Source organism: Lynx rufus, unplaced genomic scaffold, assembly GCF_022079265.1.
Source record: "Lynx rufus isolate CCGP_SWC_20201006 ecotype Redwood Valley unplaced genomic scaffold, mLynRuf1.p SCAF_6, whole genome shotgun sequence".
NCBI classification, from domain to species: domain Eukaryota; kingdom Metazoa; phylum Chordata; class Mammalia; order Carnivora; family Felidae; genus Lynx; species Lynx rufus.
In genome coordinates this window covers 3,165,913-3,184,742 of record NW_025814878.1, presented here as the reverse complement: position 1 = coordinate 3,184,742, position 18,830 = coordinate 3,165,913, and the positions used below count along the sequence as shown (strand labels likewise).

The window sequence follows — 18,830 nt, the reverse complement described above, 5'->3', positions numbered from 1 at the left end:
CTACCCCCCACCTTCGCCCCGGCCGCGCCGCCCCCCGCCCCTCCCGCCGCCGCGCGGTCGCTTCCGCGCACGTGACCCCGCGGCGCGTCGCGCTCTGACGAGTTCCACGGAGCCGGCTGCTCTGCTCCCGGGCCGCTGTCCCTCCGGCTGCGGCTGCGGCTGTGGCTGTGGCTGCCGCGGCTACCGTGCGGCGCCGGGCGGGCTCGGGGCGCGGGCCGGGGCCGAGGGCCGGGGCGCCGAGATGGAACCGTGAGTGCCGGTCGGCAGGGCGGGCGACGAGGGCCGGGGTCTCCCCTCCCTGGGCGCCCGGGCCCCGCGTCCGGGTCCCGCGAGCCCTGACGCCGGGCCCTCCGCCCACGTGGAGCCCGGGCCCCGGGGGGAGGGCGCGACGCCGGGGGCTTCGCGGGGGAGGCTCGGCGCACTGCCCCCCCCCCCCCGGCGGCCTGCAGGAGGTGGGGACGGGGGCCGCGTTCCGGGACGGGTCTCGGCCAGAGGCGCCCCGGGAGGACCCTCGGAGGCCAGCTCTGGCCCTGCTGTCTCCGGAGACCCGTGCTCCCCAGGTTTGGATGGCTAAGGAGCGGCCCTCCCGGGAGTCCCTCACCGCCTTCCCTGGGGCAACCCGGGGCCCAGCCTCCCCGCTGGAAGGGCGGTGGCCCCCTGCCCCGACAGTGGCCCTATCTGTCACGTCTCTGTTAAAAGCGCCCAGAGCACCCCACTCAGCTCTTTGTGATCTAGCCCAGCTGAGACTAAAGAGAGGTGCTTTCCAGTGGCTTTTTGATGATGGTGGCACGTTGGGAGCCTGCCACAGCCCTTTTAGATCTCCGGGACACCGAGTTTTATGAGTTTTAATCTGCTGACTTTGGGCCTTATTACCTCTGTGAAGTTCAGGGATTTTAAGGAGGAAAAACCTGTCCAGGGCCCCACAGACGCCAGCCCTAAAGCTTGCCTTTGACGCAGCAGAGTCACCTGGGTACCTCCCAGGGGACATCCGGGAAGAGGAGAGAAAACTAACAAGTTTTGTGCTTGAGTTGCAAAAAGTCAGAAGTCCCAGAGAAGGAGTGCCCAGAGTCTGTCTGCTGTGTGGAGCAGTGTCTGTGGCAGGAGGTTGGGAGGGCCCCTTGGGCAGTTGAAGGCAACCTTCAGACAGGACTGTGTGAGTTTCTCTGTGTGTTTGGGGTCGTAGGGGCTGGGAGGGTTTGCATTGGACCGCTGCCGAGTCCTCTGACTGTGGACATAGAGAAGATCGGAGGGTGTTGCCAGAATGCAGACCTATGTGATGGAGGGAAAGGTTTTCCTCCACCTCCTCCGAAGTTTCTGACTGTGGTTAATTACTTTAGCACAGCATAGGAAACCGGGCCAGCCTAAAATGGTAGCCCTACATGGATGTTTGAAAGGTCTTTCTTTTAACTAAACCCCAGGCAGAGGTGGGTTACCGGTGGTGCCTTCGCACAACTCCAGGGACACCGTTCGTTTGTGACCTGTGTGAATAGTGTACTTGGGATGCCGCGCGAAGATGCCTTCTGGGGTCGTGCAAAGCTGTGACCCTGCGGCAGAGTGACAACCAGCATGGTTTGGGAGGTTCTCCTCCGTAGCGAACGTCCTTGGGTCCACGCAGCACAGCAGCCCTGGGTGGTGTGTGGGGTGTCCTCCCGTTTACTTGGACCAGAGGAGCAGAGAGCTTGAAGCGGTGTGGGCGTTGGCCAGGACTGCAGTCTGGGTCTCCTGGGGAGGTCGGGGGCTGTCTGTCACGTGATGGGGAACTAGACCAAGTGGGGGCTGTTAACTAAAGCGAGACTCGCAAACCACAGTGTGAGCGAAGGATTTCAGCGGAGTATGTCTCCTGCCATGGAGCGGTCGGCGGCCCGACGCTCTCCTAGAAGCCATGCCGGGCTCTGTGGAGCAAGGGGCTGGGGTTGGGGGATGTTGGAGGTACCTGGAGGTCAGCCAGCCACCATCGTCTCATTCAAGAGGACATGAAAGCAGTGGGAGTCAGAAAAAGTCTTTGCTGCGCATCAGAATCTTACGAGGAAACAAGCCCGAAGCGTGTCCTGCTTCAGGCCCCGGGAAGGTCAAAGTGCTCTTGTTGCCAGATGTGACAGAGCCCCGTGGCGAGAAGTGACAGGAGCAGGAAGAGAAGCCAGAGAAAGAGTGCCGGCGGGGGGTGGGGGGGACGGAAGAGAAAAGAGCAGCGTGGTGGAGGAGCTCAGCTTGGGGGGCTGGGGCCAATGCAGGGTCTGCAGGACTGTGAGCTCCCTGCTCACATGCAGCCCTGCCTACTCTTAAAAGGGCAGAAGAGATTGCTGTCAAAACCAGTCAGGATAAATAGTTTCCCCGTCCTTAAAGCTTTAAGCTTAAAATTCCTGCAAACTCCCTTCCTTTTCTGAAAATGCCTGGGAAGTGACAGGTGCCGGGGTTCAGGAGGTAAGGACCGTGGGCGTCTCAAACAGTTGTTGCCCTGACTTCCTGTTTGAGCATAGCCATCACAGCCCTACGCATAGTTCAGGTGTCTCAGGTTCGTGTGTTGCTTTGCTCTCGCAGTAGCATTTCTTGCAGACGTAGATAAGGTGGTTGTTGTTGTTGTTGTGTGTGTGTGTGTGTGTGTGTGGTGTTTGATACTTACAACCAGTTTTTGGAGAGTATGTTTCACATGTCTGTTTCATTCTGCCTGCATTTCAGAGTGGAATTGTATTAAGTGGGCTCCTCCTCTGCCAGCAGTGAAGGCGCGGCTCAGACAGATGAACACAGACCTTGTTGGGGTTTCTGTGTCCCAGGCCTTCCGAGTGTCCCAGTGCTCGAGGGGACAGCAGGCCTGTGTCAGTATCCTTGTCTTGCAACTACAGAGTTTTTTAGGATTTTGCCTCTTAGGAATCTTTTGTTTTCCCCCCCTGAACCCAAATGATCTCTGGAGCTAATAAAAAGTAACGCTGTTTTCTCTGTACCAGATACTGCCGTGAGCCCCTTCTGTGTGTCATTTCGTGCCATCCTCACAGCTACTCGCCCTGTGACCATTCCCGTTGTTACAGATGGCAACACTGAGGTGCAGAGAAGTCCGGTCCGAGGTTCTCAAGGTCACAGCATGTCGCAGAGCTGAGGCTGAAGCCTGAGTGGTTGGCTCCAGAGCCCACATTAGTGACATCTCTCAGTAGCAGCTGGCGATGAACGAGTGCTCACGAGGGCTTTCGTGTAACGAATGACTCATTTAATTACCTACCCCGGCTCCCCTCGGCGGTGGGGCATGTCCATTTTCTGAATTTTACAGTTCGGGGACTGGAGGTGCCGAGAAGGAGAGTGGCTCGCCCCAGGTCACCCTGCAGGTCATGGCGGAGAGGCCTTCTAGCCCGGGCAGTCTGCCTTCAGATCCTGGGTTCTTCACCCAGATCCTTGGGTGCTGCCCCCTGGCTGGCGCACTGCCTGCGCTGACCAGCGTGTGGCCTGCTTCCTTGTTGTCTTTGCCCCGGGAAGGCTATTCAGTTACCTAACACGCTCCTGGGTGTGAGTCACTGGGCTTGCAGCCTGGCGAGGATACACAAGGATTCATGGTTCCTTGAGGAGTGTCGATGAGCGTACTGTTCATTAAAATACGCTTTGAGGTTGTTGGGCCTTGAATGTTGGTATAATGGCTTTTTTGACTAGGTAGCCATAAATTATAATATAGACAAGTTTGAAATTTGAATATATTTGGCTGTATTCAATATATGTCCCTGATAGAAATTTCAGAGTTCTTATTCTGTTCTTCCCCTTAGAGTTTTTTCTTCTCAAAACCCATTGAACGGTAGGTTTAAAAAGGGGAGATTTTGGTGAGGGGGCCAAAAAGCGAGAGTGAGGGAGCGGTGGGCCTCCTTTCTGCTGCTGACTTTGGGGGTTCAAATCCCGCCCCCCTCATGTGGACTGGGACCTCAGCAGTGTATGCCAACCCTAGCCTCTGGTGTCCCGTCTGTGAAAGGGCTCATAGTACCTGCCTCACAGGGAAGCACCTAACCTAGTACCAAATAGGTGCTTAGGGAATGACGGCCCTGCCCTTTTCTTCAGTTGGCCAGGTTCTGAGCTGGAGGAGGGGAGGTATTACAGAGTGGATCATCAGGGATAATGGTAAGATGGAAACGTTTTTAGAAAAAAAATTCTTTAATGTTTATTTTTTGAGAGAGAGAGAGAGAGAGTGAGCAGGGGAGGGGCAGAGAGAGAGAGGGAGACACAGAATCCGAAGCAGTCTCCAGGCTCCGAGCCGTCAGCACAGATCCCGACGTGGGGCTCGAACCCATGAACCGCGAGCTCATGACCTGAGCCAAAGTCGGACACCCAACTGACTGAGCCACCCAGGCGTCCCAAAAACAGATTTTTAAAAAAGAGTAAGTAGGGGATGGGGACAAAAGCACAACTCTTACTACTATAGCAAACCTGATTGAGTTCTTCCTATATGCTTCCTGCACTGTCTGGGATTCTTCATTCTTTCATCTATGCCCGCCAACGACCCTGGGGGTTTTCCACGTGTCTCTGATGCACAGAGGAGGACACTGGGGCCCTGAGAGTTACTTAGTCGTCTGCCTAGCAAGTGGGGGTGGGTGGGCAGGATTTGAAGCCAGGCTGCAGATACCAGGCCAGCACTTTGGACCACGGGAGAAGAGATTACTTTTATACACATGATGAGAAAAACAAAATCTTCGCTTAAAGCATGCCCACGTACTGAGACTGAAAGGCCCTTCCCACTGCCCAGATGTCATTTTTTAAATTTTTTTTTTTTCAACGTTTATTTATTTTTGGGACAGAGAGAGACAGAGCATGAACGGGGGAGGGGCAGAGAGAGAGGGAGACACAGAATCGGAAACAGGCTCCAGGCTCTGAGCCATCAGCCCAGAGCCTGACGCGGGGCTCGAACTCACGGACCATGAGATCGTGACCTGGCTGAAGTCGGACGCTTAACCGACTGCGCCACCCAGGCGCCCCCCAGATGTCATTTTTTAATTCTCCAGTGGGAAATCTGGGAAGGAGTTGAACAAGTAGCGAGATTTGTGATACTGAAATATTTTCAGTCTTAACTTACCTACTGTATTGTGACTTTATGAGACCAGATGAAATACGTATTTATAAGAACGCTTCGGCCTCCTGGATGCTGTTTTCTCCTGCCTCCCTGTGTGTGCTGACTATATCATTTAGGGTTCTGTCAAAGGCAGAGACTGCTGCTGGTCTCCTCTTGCCGCGTCACTGGAAGGCCGTGCCTTCAGGTGTCTTCTCGCCTTCTCTGCTCAGCCAAGTTCTGTCCGTGTCATGGTCATTCTGCTCCAGGCCCATAAAGGGACTCGTTGAGTGTGTGCCTCTCCCATGGTTTCTCTCCAGTGGTGTTTTAATAACTCTTACAGGGCCTGTGTGGGAGGGAGAAGCGTCCAGTGGGAAAGTAATGTTGGCTCAAGCAGTTCTGGAGTTCTCGGTGGCCCTAATGGGGACACTGGCTTTCCAGGCGGCTGAGCAGGGGCCTGACTGAGGGTGTGTGCCGAGGGGAAGGCACTTTCTTGGAGCTGTTCTGGCCAGTTCCCAGACCCAGCAAAGGCCGGAACCATACAAAAAAATTACAAGATAACAGTGGGAGAAAACGTTCAATTTTACAATTCAGTGGTCTATACTTTATTTAATTGCAAAGAAATTAGAACCTGGAGGAAACCAGAGTAAAACCAGGGAGGAATGCATAGAAATGGAAGAAATCAATAGTTATTGGACTAAGGAATCTCTAGTTCATGGCCTGTCATTTATAAGGCTCAGCGCTGGACCACTGGGCCTAGAGAGGCCAAGGGGGAGCTCCAGGCTGGGAGAGGCATGGAAGTCTGTGAACAGTTGCTACCCACAGTGAAATCTGGAAATGGGCACGTGCCTCCGGTCCTCCATTGGAGGAGACAGTTGCCTGGTCAGTGTGGTTGGGGGGCGACCTCACAGGAGGCAGGACTCAGCCGGGCCGGGAAGGAAGGGGGAAGGAAGGGTGCGTCAGGCCTGGAGGGAGAGGAAGGACTCGGTGACTAATCATCGATGGAAATAGGAAGGGCAGGCAACAAGGATGGTTGGTGACTGTTTCACATTCTGACAGGACAGTTCCAGGTGCTTGAACAGGGAGGTTTCTATACTTATGTGACTTAGTGTCTCGAGTTTCATTTTTAATTGTGGTTTTTTTTTATCTTTTTTTGGTACGTATATTGAAGGGAAGCTTTGTTTTGTTTTGTTTTTTTAATGTTTATTTTGAGAGAGAGAAAGAGCTTGTGAGCCAGGGGAGGGTCAGAGAGAGCGAGCGAGCACGAATCCCAAGCAAGCTCTGTACTCTCAGTGCAGAGCCCAGCTCGGGGCTTGATCCCACAGTCCCTGAGATCGCAACCTGAGCTGAAATCAGGAGTTGGATGTTTAACCGACTGAGCTACCTGGGTGCCCCGGGAAGCTTCTGGTTCGAATCGAATACCCGTGAAAAGTGGCTTAAAGAACAGGAGCATCAAGAAGTTGAAGGGGGCGTCTCCAGGGCCGCTTCGGCAGCGCTGTGTCCCTGTGTGGCCTAGGTAGTCTCTGTCTCTGGCTCTCAGCCTGGGCCTGTCGGCCGTGTGCACCTTCTGACGTGCCGTGTGGCTGTGACCGTGCGGGCGGCGCTCCCCTGCACGGCTCTCCCCACGGGGACAGAGGAGGCTCTTCTCACACATCGCTTTGTGAGGCAGGGAAACCTTGTCTAGCAGCGCCTGGCTGGTTTCCCACAGGTTCTGGGCCCCAGTGCGGCAGAGGGTGGGGGGGGGGGGGGACTGGGCAAGTGAGGCTGGTCTCTGGAGGGCAGGGGACCAGGGGAGGAGGAGGCAGAGTGTGGCTCTGGGCAGACAGCAGTGGTGCTTCTGCCCTGCCCCCGAAGAGGTCCCTTCATCTCCCATGGCTCCTGGTCCTCCTTTAGAACGAAGTGGGGATTATGGCGGGTGAGTTGTTTCCAAAGAACCCCGTGTGATCACGTCACAGGCGTGCCAGCGACTGTTGGTGGTGGAGTGTTTGGCTGTCACTCACCGTGATAGGGAAGCCACTGGAGGGTTCCGGACTGAGAGTGAACGCACGTGGCTTTCAGAGCAGCGAGGCGGAGAGCAGAGCGTGGGTGCTCAGGCCAGAAGCGGAGGCCCCGGGGGAGGCCTGCGGCACAGTGAAAGATGGCAGGGCCTGACTGGGGGACCGAGAAGGGCCGCGACACGATGTATGTTGAAGGCTGTGTTGTTGCATTAGATGTGGGGAGTGAGCAGAAGACAGGTGTCGAAGGTGACCGCCCCGCTCTCGGCCTGAGCCCCTGGAAGGCCGGGGCTGCCACGTCCTGGGGCGGGGAACTCTGCGGGACGGGGTGGGGGAAGATCCGGAGTCTGGCTTTGGACGCATCACACCAGCCGCCCACCAGATGTGCAAGCGGAGGGTCAAACAGGTGTTCGCTGTCAGCCTGGGGCTCAGCTGGGCCGGGCCGTGAACGCGGAATTGTTCGCCTGGAACAGGGTGAGATCACTGCGGAGAGCTGACAAGGGAAGAGGGCAAAGGGCAGCACGTGCCAATGAGTCCCGGCAGGACAGCGGTGACGTCTGGCTGCAGAGGGTCCTGCGGGATGGTTTTCCTGCTGTTTCGTTGTGGGTATTGATGGCTTCACAGACTTCATGGTACCTGGAAGCAGTCCCTTGGGAGATGGTTATGACTATGCACGACGAAGGGCAGGCGCGGCTTGCAGCCATTTGGATGATGGCTGCAGTTTGGGGGACTGGCTTTCCAGTAAAGGTGTTTTAGTTTCTCTAGGAAATAAGTCTGGGTGCAATTTTAAGTCACCCGTGAAACTGAGATTAATTTAGAAGGGATCTGAACGGTCCAAGCCAAAGCTAAGGGGACAACCTGTTCCATTGAGTTTGAAAGGTCTTCCAAGGCTCCGGGGGCTCCAGGGAGGTCTGCATTTTAGAGTGTGTGTGTTAAATGCCAGAGTGTGACAAGAGACGTGGGCCTGGAGAGGAAGACTGGCGTCTGGGTCCCATCCAGAAGAGAAAAAGGAGGGACAGCTGTCCCGAGCTGGCAGGGTTTTGTCCGGGGCCTTCCTGCTCTGGTTATCTGGGTTGAAGATCCCACCACATGCGGTGCTTGACTTGCCCAGGGTGTCTGGGGAAGTGGGGAGTCCTCTCCCTGCTCCCTAGTATCTTACACACCAATTCAAGGGAAGTACGTGAACACTTTTGAGATAACTAATGCAAGTTGGGCAGGTGTTTTCTTGTGTCCAGCGTCCATGGCAGATAGATGGGTACTTTGTCTTCAGGCCCTCGGCTGTGTCGTGCAGGCCACGTGTGTCATAATAGGTTAAAGTTACGAGAGATGGGAGGGAGGGGAAGCTTCCTGGAGAAGGTGGGACCTTCAGGTGAGCCCTGTGAGGCAGATTTCGATGGTTTGGTGTGGAGAAGAGAGAGCATTTCACATCAGGAGAGCAGTGTGCGAAGGGGCTGGTCTAGAGTCTGGCTCCGCCATGGTGGGAAACATTAAAGAAATTAAGCCCTGGATGCTGATGCTTGGGTTTGAACACCGCCTCGGCCACTTAGTAGCTCGCTGGTCTAGGGCAGGTTACCTGCTGAGCCGTGGCACGGCACCCAGGGGAGGCATCGGGCAGGCGGTTGCAGTGACCGTGCTGGGCGTGGCCAGGGCCTGGGCCGCGAGACCCCGCATGGGGAACGTGACGTTAGGAAGCAAAGCGCCCCTCCTCCTGGCTGGCCGCAGGCGTGGGGTGAATGAGAGATAGGCATCCTCAGAGGTGACTCCAAGGTTGCAGGATGTGGGATGCAGAAGGGAGAGGCAGGAAATGGGCAGTGGAAGCAGCTTTTTCATTTGTTACTTTGTTTTTTAATGGGTTCGGTTTTAAACTTACTGACCATAAAGTGGTGTAGACTCCTTAGTGAAAATGTCTTGGGGGACACTGTCTCAGGGTGGGATCAGGGGCAGGGAGGGGGTTGAGATGGTTCCTGGAGGTGGGAAGGAGTGTGAGAGAGGAAGCAGGAGAGAGGAAGCAGGAGATGGTCCGGCATCGGAGAGTCCACGCAGTGCGGGGGCATGGGTGACAGCAGAGGCCGAGCGGATTAGGCTCCTGGATCGGAGGCCTCTTGGTGTCAGGCAGTGTGTATTGCCTACATCACAGCCTTGCCTCTGAGCACTCAGGGAATATTCCTTCCATTGGTGGCCGGATCCTAGGGAATACAGGTTGCCTGTTCACTGAGACTTGCCTGGGCCGTCGGCTAGCTTGATGGTCAGAAACACGTTGGTGTTTCAGCTGGGAGGTGAAGTGGGAGGTAGGCAGAGAAAGCGCTGGGAGCCTGGGTCAGGCAGGAAGTGGTTGTGGGGCGGCTGGCAGGGCGGGAGGAGACGTGAAAGGAGACCCTCTGGGGAGTGGCCTCGACTCCCCGCTGCTGCCACTCACAGCGCCACTACTTTGATTGAGCAACAGTGCAGAACTGTGATTTGTCTCGAATAGGAAGGTGTTTCTGAGGCTTAGGAAGTCCCTTGTTTTTGAGCGAACTGCTGTGGAGTTTTTAGACACGAAGCCGAGAGCAAAAGGAACCCTGGAGAGGAGGCACCGTCGTGCGGAACTGAGCCATCTTGGTGCTGGTGCTGGCCCACAGCACCCTGTGGCTGGAGGGGGTCCTCAGACCCTGGGCCCCCAGGGTGAGGATGCCTGGAAAGGTTTACCGCTGGAAGACAGCAGAAATGTGGCTCCGTGCCCAGCCTGCCCCCAGCAAGCCGAGGTCATGGCCGCGATTGTGCCCGATCACATTTTCTCGAGCAGGGGGCTTATTCCGCTTTCTCTGTGTCTTTTTTCCATTGACTTGGGTGAGGTCTGATTTCTGAACCAGGAAAATCTGTAATAAATTGGAATTAAGTAGCAGGGTTTAAAATTTTTTTTAATGTTTAGTATTTATTTTTCAGAGAGAGTGCGTGCACAGGTGCGTGTGAGTGGGGGAGGGGCAGAGAGAAAGAGGGAGACACAGAACCCGAAACAGGCTCCAGGCTCCGAGCTGTCAGCACAGAGTCCGTTGCTCAAACGGACTCGAACCCATGAGCCGTGAGATCATGACCTGAGCCGAAGTTGGATGCTTAACTGGCTGAGCCACCCAGGCACCCCTTAAGTAGCAGGGTTAAGGAAGGGAAGCACTAGATTTGTATTCAGCCCTGGAGGAGGAAATTGGCACAGCGTCCCTGGGCAGGTGTTTGCTGCAGGAACTTGGCCTTGTGCTCCCGTTGCCCTGCTGATCTCTTTTCTCCCCATACCCTCTCTTCTGCTAAGTAACTAGGCTTTTCTAGCAAATGATTGATAATGTGTCTTAATGATAGGTTTTAAATATCAAAATTTAAATGTAATTATTTTTACTCTGTTTTTCTCTGCTTCTAACTAATGTCCTTTGGGCTCTCGCCTGTGCTCAGAGCCCTCAGCGCCCCTCAGAGCCTCAGCACAGGGTGGACGGGGTGGGGGGAGGGGGTGGAAACAGGTCTCCCTGAGAGCAGCAGAGTGGGGTGCCGCAAGTGACTCTAATTTTTTACACAACCTTAGGTTTATGGAAGAGTGGCAAAGATAGTACAAAGTGCCTCTGCACACCCTTCACACAGCTTCCCCTCTTGCTAGCGTCTCAGCATCGCGGCACGTTTATCAGAGCTAAGAGAGCGACATCGGTGCAGTCCTGTGAACTACAGACTATTTGCATTTTCCCAGCATCTAGTCCATTTAGCTTTGTGTAGTGTTTTTTCCAAGTGAAAATGCCCTGTGCAGCTGCACAGAAATCTTCCCTTCTGCAGACTGTGCTAAGGATCTGCATTATTAGCCTCGACACCTGGGGATGGCAGAGAAATGACAAAGAGGACCTTGTTCGCATGCCGCCCCGCCTCCACAGGGCTTTCTCCAGAAGGGCACTCACGGAGGTGGGTCCCCTCAGCTCTCCCTGCTTCCCTGAGCCTCCTTCCTGGGGAGTGGCAGTTACTGCCAAGGGGCAGAGCTGTGACATCTCAGGCAACTGTTCTGCAGTGTCTAGGCCCCAGTGTCCCCATGTGTCAGTCGAAGGGGTTAGACTTCCTCCCTGAGGTCATTTCTGGCTCTAATATTTTAAGACTTTCAGGCCTCTTATAATCATTAGGATCCAAAATCAGAGTTGGGGTCAGACTAGTTAATTCACTGGCCCTCGTTTTCATGCACAGCAGGGTCGCTTGTGGGTCAGCCTTTGGACTTGAGTCCAGAAGGAAGAGACAGAGTTACTACTCGTTCCTTTATTTCTTCACTGGTGCCGTCATTCAATGAAACACGGTGACACTGACCTCAGAGTTCATTCGTCCAAAGGTCTGGTGGGTCCTGCTGGAGAGAGCTGGCTTGGTATCAGCTGAGCCACGTCTGAGGCAAGGTGGCTTCTGGGCCCCACCTTTGCCCCGAGATACCATCTGGCTGATTTCCTGCTCAGGAACTGGAATCGTCAGCCACGTAAAGGAGAGGTTGTATGTGTGCACACAGTACCGTAAAAGCAAATAACCTTTCCTTCCGTTTCAGTTCTCGGCCTGGTTCTCCCTGTCCCAGGCGTGTGTACACTGTTCTGAGGTGTGAGAAGTTCCTCCTGTCCCAGCTCCCAAGACCAGGAGATGCTATGGGAATAAAAAGAATGTAAAAAGCAAAGCAAAACAGCCCCCCACCCCCGTCGCTCATCTCTTTGGGTTTATGGGTCTCCTCGTTAGGTTATTTGGTAGCGGTCGGCCGCTTGCGGGCCAGACCTGGCCTGCCACCTCTTTGCAGTCAGGTTGAACTGAAACACAGCCACGCACACGCGTGTTCATCACGCCTGCCTGCGTGTAGAGGCAGCAGTGAGGACTAGAGGCCGTGTGGCTGGCCGGGCCTCACACATTTGAAGTGTGGTCCTTCGTGGATTTTCTTCTGACGCCTGAGGTAGGGCATTCGAAAGGAGAACTGATCCCTCCCCACTGCCGTCTTCTTCCAGAGCAGAAAATAGGACTGAATAGGCAGGGACCTTCTGACGGGGGGTGGGATGGATCCACTGAGCTGCTCTCCGCGTTGGAGTAAGTCACAGGGGACCGTGGGCGGCCTGCTCAGCAAAGGCCAGGCTGAGCTTCACCGTGCGGGTGGGTGCAGGTGCGGGGCTGTGCGGAGCCCTGGACAGGAAACGTGAGGCCGTGGGCGTCCTGGAGGGCCAGGTAGGAAGATGCGTGCTGGAGGCACCTGCAGTTCCCGGTCTGGGCTCGACTGCGCCAGCAGACGGAGCCGCGTGCCCGTGTGAGTTGGGGTCTTCCCTGCACCCGGGCTCTGCTCTGGCTGCTGAAAGTCGGGCTGTGTAGAAGGGCTGAGCCGCCACGTGGGTGGGGTGGTGAAACACGCCCTGAGTGGGCGTCGAAGCCGCAGCACGTTCTCGCGCCACGAGGAGTGGGGTCTGGCTGCCTGCGGAGAAGCCCTCTCCCCGGAGCGCTTGACCCAGGGCTTAGCGGACAGTCCCCCACCCTCCTGGTGGCCCCAGAGGTGTTTTGGTCAGGCGGGCGACCTGGGTCCTGGGGAGGCCCGCTCCCGAGGTGGGGAGGGGATGGCCGGATGCAGCCTCGGCCACCCCTGTGTGACCCTCACCCGCTGGCTTCTCTGCAGGCTGGCGCCCATGCGGCTGTACACGCTCTCCAAGCGCCACTTTGTCCTCGTGTTCGTCGTCTTCTTCGTCTGTTTCGGCCTGACCGTCTTCGTTGGGATCAGAGGTAAGCCGCAGTTTTTGATCGTTTTATCATTTACAGTTACCTTAGTACCCGCTTTTCAGCCCAGCTGAGCTGTCCCCACTCGCTGTCACCCGCTAAGAGCCCCGCTGTAGAGGGTGAAGTGCCACTTCTTCTGAACCCACTGGGTGAGGGGTAACCCTGGCCTTGCCCCACACAGCAGCCAGGGCTTGAGTTTAGCCTGGCAGTACCGGGAGGCCTCGATGGCGTACCTTTTAGCGGACGGTCCAACATTTCTGCAGTCTCCTGTGCTCGGGACCCAGCCTGGGCGCTGGCGAGTCCAGGACATGCTGGCCGATGGGGGCCACAGGCCATGTAAACGGCCCGGCGCAGCAGATTCCAGGGAGGGCATGAGATAGCTGTGAGCACGGGGCTGGGGTGACCGAGGGGACCCGGGAGGCTGCTCTAGTGACGCCCCAAGCTCTTGGCAGGAGGGAGCCTGCAGGTTGGCTTTTGCCTTGTGTTCAGGGCACCAGGTGCCCTGGGGTTCCAGAGCCACATCATAATGCTTTTAGCTTCAGAAATGCCTTTGAAATCATCCAGTCCAACCCCATTTCGCACAGATGGAAAACAGAACCAGAGAAGCTGGCCTGTTTTCAGCAGGTTCCCAGAAACCTGGTCTCTTCAGCCCTGTCTGGGGGGTAGGAGACCAGGAGCCTATGTGGTTGTTTCTTCTTTCTTTCTTAAATATATTTTTTACTGAGGGTTGTCTCTGATAGGTGTTTGATTATGGCATTTCCTACTAAAGTCAAATGACACTTAGGCTTAGCCTGTCCCAGAGGCGGCTGGGCCTCCAAAGGCTAGTTTCTTAAACTTTTTTTATGTTTATTTAATTTTGAGAGAGAGGGAGAGACAGAGCGTGAGCAGGGGAGGGGCAGAGAAAGAGGGAGACATAGAATCCGAAGCAGGCTCCAGGCTCCGAGCTGTCAGCACAGAGCCCGACGTGGGACCTGAACTCACCAACCGCGAGATCATGACCTGAGCCGTTGTCAGATGCTCAGCCAACTGAGCCGCCCAGGTGCCCCTCAGAGGCTAGTTTCTTAACCTACACTGGATGTGGGCTGGGTGAATGGCCCAAGGAAGCTGGGGAGAGGGAGGTCGTTTATGTGCTGTTTGCCTGCTGGTGACGAAAATGATGGTGACAAGCAACTGTAGCCTCCTCTTTTCCTGCCCGTGAAGTCACCAAGGAATAAGTTACATTAATCACAGCACAGGACATATCAGTCATCTTACTTGATTTTCATAACTGTCCTTTTAAGATTGGTAGGAGAGGCATTCATAGTCTCCTGAACTGCCGTCTCATGGGACCTCAGCCAACTCGTTTCCTTAAGCCACTGTTGGCCGCAACATCCGTGATTATATTCAACCTTTTCCACTCTTGCATAAGTGAAAAGTGATACACCTGGGCTGAGACGGGAAGAGCGATGTCAGGATTTCCATGTCCCTTTCCTTCTTCCCAGTGAGTGCTGGTATTAGGGTTCTCCAGAGAAACACACCAATAGGATATACGTAGATACCTATATAGATGGATTTATTGTGCCTTCGGGGCCTGCTCGGGCCCGATCGTATATGCCCCACTTCCGTCGGATGAGGGAGTGCCGCTGTGCGTGTCCAGCTCCGTGTCCTGATGGGTCAGCTAACACCCAGCTCATGATGGGCAGCGCAGGTCTCCTGGTAACTTGGTGGCCCACAGGTAAGCGTTCAGTCTCTCCTAAGGCCCGGTAGGAAGGCAAGAGCTGTGTGTCACGAGGGGAGTGGTTATCTGTGGAGGAGGGCAAGGCTGCGCGAAGATTCATGTGTGGGCCCTGCCAAAAGCTCCAGATGACATCCTTGTCTTCTGACATTTCAGACACCTTTACATCCGCCGGATCATGTGGCCCCAGCAGCGGGCAGCCCGCACGGCAGCCTGGAGCTGGTGGAGAGCCTTCTCTTGTCCTGGCCCCCACTCAAAACTTGCAGCTTTTTGGTTCACGAGGTAAATGGGCCAGAGTATGACACCCAAGCGAGGAACACGTTGCCTCCAAAATGCAAAGAGGCGAGGCCCGCTAGGCGTCGCGCCTCTGGTTTGGTTGTAGGGGAGCCAAATACAACGGTTTATCTTTCACCTCAGAAGGGATAGCTCTACGTGGCGCACTTGTATCTTGACCAGATTTCTTTCTGTTCTCCCACGTGCGAGTGTCTTACCAGGAAGTTTACAGTACTCGCTGCTTCTTGCTCACGGCGGCTTGTGGGAGGGAGAGGTGACCAAGGTCCGTGCGAACCAAATTAGGATGTAGGGCCGGAGATTTGACACTCCTTTGAGGGAGGACCGTGAAGGTGTATTGCTGGCCTGGCTTCTGGTGGGCCTCGCTCTCAGCGATGAAGAAAATGGCGTTTGCCGGATCAGCAGCTGCCTGTCAGGTCCCAGAGGATGTGTGAATTTGCTCAAGCAATGAAACCCTGCCTGCAACAGCAGCTGCGGTTCCAACCACACCCGGTGATGCTTAATGGCGATCTGCTGTCCTCTCCAAGACCCACCCACCTTCTGCCCAGGCCAGATAGGCGAGTTGAACGGCCGTGTGGTGGGAACCTTTCCGGTTGGGGGATGGGAGAACTCACGGCTGCAGTCCCTCCAGGCATGCGATACTGCTTTTGATTATGTTTTTGTTAAGTAGAGGCTCCCTGCAGGGTGGGGATTCTGCCAGGCGCTGAGTGTATCTAGTGCAGTTCTGCATTCTGGAACTGGGGACCCACTGGGCCCATTGTGACACGTACCTGAGCTAAAACCCCACTGATTGCGTGACCTCCGTGAGTCCCTGCTCTGACTGGTGGACCGCACTGATGTTTTGGGTCTCCTGAAATTAGGGTCAGTTCAGAGCCGGTGTCCGGGGGTCCCCAAAATGTATTTCCTTTTCCCCAGTGTGCGGTCATCTTGGTAAAAGGTTGTAGGTTCCTTTGGGAGAATGATTAATAGTACACATTTTTGGCAGTGTACTGGGGTGCTTTCTTAAGGGGATCCTGTCTCCTCTTCACTCAAGGTTTGAGTCTGTAACCCGGCTCAAATCTGGAATCTATCGATGGGCTGCAACTTCCTGTGTTTATGATTCAGGTTACACTTTTGTTCACTTAGAATTTTCTGCTTACACAGATCGGGTAAGACTATAGTAGGCTTCCTGTGTATTTCACTTCTGGAAACACCATCATCAACTAGCCAGCACCACAGGTCTGTGTGAATCAGATGGTCGGATTGCTGCTTTGACTCTCCTGTTCGTTACAGTGACCATACCCACCTTGCTTTTGGTGGCTGAGTCCCTCTGCTTGGCCCCACCGCTGCTGGGATTCAGCGACTCCCATAGCGTTTGGTTTCCCCCCGTGCAGTGGTCATGGCTCCTGCTCTCTGGGTGGCCTGCCGAGCAGGGCCGTCACAGAGCTCTTTCAGGATGCTGGGGCTCCCCTCACAAATTTATTCCTCACAGTAGTGGTGAAAGGTCTGTCTTCTGGGCTCTTCCAGCAGGTCTTAAATGACAAATCCACCCCAATGTTCTAGTCTCCCCAAGTCTCCCAATCCCCTCCTCTCCGTTAAGCCAAGGCAGGTGTGGCATTTCTGATTTGCTCACTGGGGACCACCTTTTGGTCCAAGTTTTAACCAGCCAACCGAACTGTTAGAGCCCCTCCTAACTCCCTGAGCTCTAGCACGCAACGCAGTATCTCTGCTGAGTGAGCCCATGTCCATAAATCCAGCCTGATCCAATTTACGTTCCTTCCACCGTGTTCCCCACACCCTTAGTAGTCGTTCCCATACACATTCCCCAGATTTCTCTCTGTATAAATCCGAAAACTCAAGTATTCTTTGAGAGAGTAGTGCATCTCCTCGTGGGTCATATTTGGTGCCTCACCTTCAGGGGCCTGTTGGGACTTGAGTCTAGTTATTGTTCTAGAAGCAAAGAGGGAAGGTTGCTCAGCAGAATCTGCATCGTCTTGCCTGATCCTCAGGGATCACTTGCCTAGGTAATGCAGGGTCTTCGTCTAGGAAGGAGGTGGGAGGGCTGTTTCTACTGGGAATGGAGAGAACTCGTCTAGCGGCAAAGAAGATGCATTGAAACGCAGTAGCTCCACACCCCCAGCTTCCTCAGGATCCTCCTGTGCGTCTCCAGACCAGGATCCCACATCCCCAGACCAGGACCCCACTGCTCCCCAGTCAGTGCCCTCGCTTCAGCAGTGAGCCTGTGAGGCCGGTGTCCAACTTGCATTGTAATTCTGCCAGTTGCAGGATGAGATTCTGAGCTTGATTTTCAGCACTCAGCCCCTATGGCTACAGGTGATAAGGGTCTCTGTCAGGGCGCACAGAAGCTGTCAGATCATTTATGCAGCTCTGGAGCTGGGAATTCAAACCCCTGACCTCGCCTTTTCTTTTACCACGTTATCCAGGGACATTAGGAACAACCAGTCAACCTCATTCTATTTGTTTGTTATAAAAAAAAATTTTTTTTTAAGTTTATCCATCTATTTTGAGAGAGAGAGAGACAGCAGGGGAGGGGCAGAGACAGAAGGAAACAGGGAATCCCAAGCAGGCTCCGCACTGTCAGCATAGAGCCTGACATGGGTCTTGATCCCACGAACCGTGAGATCATGACCTGAGCTGAAAGCAAGTGGGACACTTAACTGAGTAAGCCAGCCAGACACCCCAATCATTAGCATCTTTAAATCTAATCAGATTAGAGAGCCAATTCCAGAAACCCCAGAACCAATATTAAAAAAGCTCATTATTAATATTCTGTTCCTCTTTAACCACTCTCGTGCCAAGCTCTGTATTAGTCAGGGTTCTCCAGAGAAATGGAACCAAAGGGGAGATACATATATATGTATATAGTCAGACACACATACGCATAGGAGGGGGGAGGGAGGGACAGGGAGACAGGGAGAGAGAGGGGCAGAGGTAGAGAAGAAAGAGAGATTTACTGTAAGGAACTGGCTTGCATGATAATGGAGGCTGAGAAGTTTCAAGATATGGAGGCATAGCAGAGCTGGTTAAGTTCCAGCTTGTGTCTGGAAACAGATGAAGACCTATGTGCCAGCTTGAAGACCGAGGACAAGACCGGGCAGAGAGCAGATTCTCCCCCATTCAGCCTTTTGCTCTGTTCAGGCCTTCAACCATTTGGATGAGGCCCACCCACATTGGGGAGGACCAAATTTTTTCTCGTCTGTCCACTGATTCGCCAGAATCATGTTTATCCAAGTATCTGGGCACCCCAGGGCCCAGTCAGTTGACACAAAAATCACCATCCTACATCCTGTGGTAACATTGTTAGGATTTCAGATTAAGAGTGTGTTAGCGACCAGTGGGTTTGTCACCCCTCGTTTTGCAGATGTGAAAACAGATTCAAAAAGCCAAGTTGGCTAAGACTAGAGTCTGGACTTTGCGACTCCCAGTTCTTAATTCTTTCTGAGAAAGCAGATTGCCTTATTTCCTGGAACAGGGATTTGCTGAGATTGTGAGTCTATTTAAAATAAGCCTCACTGTGGGCGAAAGCCTCCTTCCCACATAGGGACAGCCTGTCAGCATTCATAACGGTTCCAGACACATGTTGCTACGTCACTTACATACTTGCTGTACGTACTCGAGTATTTCCTTCTGTACATGGCGGTTCCTGGGCAGCAGGCTGGGGATGGTCACCCAGGCAGCCCAGAAAACTGGCATCCCAGCTGAGTGTGATTTATTGTAGAACAAATTAAATTAAAATCTGCTTCACGCTGTTTCCTTTGATTGCTTCTTTTAAGGCCAAAGCTCTGAACAGTTACATTGTAGGATTCCATGAAGCTTATAGATCTGTTATTTCAGGAAAAGCCTTGAGTATGCATTAAAATATTTTATACTTTTTTATATCCTGAACTCAATACATATTTTTGGAAGACTGGATTAATTGGATGAACCGATAAATGTGGCTTAGTTTTTTAGCAGAAATTGTTATACTTTATAAAATCTATAGACAGTGTCCGTGTCATTAACGGTTTCTTGGATCGGAGCACTACTGAGTGAGCCCTCATTGAAAGCAAAGGAGAGGTTTTGCATATCTAGATTCCGTGGAAGTCACACACATTGTGTGACT

The 18,830-nt window shown here is 54.0% G+C and overlaps 1 protein-coding gene across 1 annotated transcript in view; it reads left to right on the top strand.

Moving 5' to 3' along the window:
* Positions 1-206: 206 nt before the first annotated feature.
* The window catches only part of TMEM181 (transmembrane protein 181), a 52,333-nt gene continuing 33,709 nt past the window's right edge, over positions 207-18,830 (top strand). The window contains exons 1-2 of the mRNA XM_047103289.1: positions 207-249; positions 12,626-12,729. Of these exons, the coding sequence (XP_046959245.1) occupies positions 242-249; positions 12,626-12,729 (112 nt within the window). The 5' untranslated portion in view covers positions 207-241. The remainder of the gene's footprint in view (positions 250-12,625; positions 12,730-18,830) is intronic.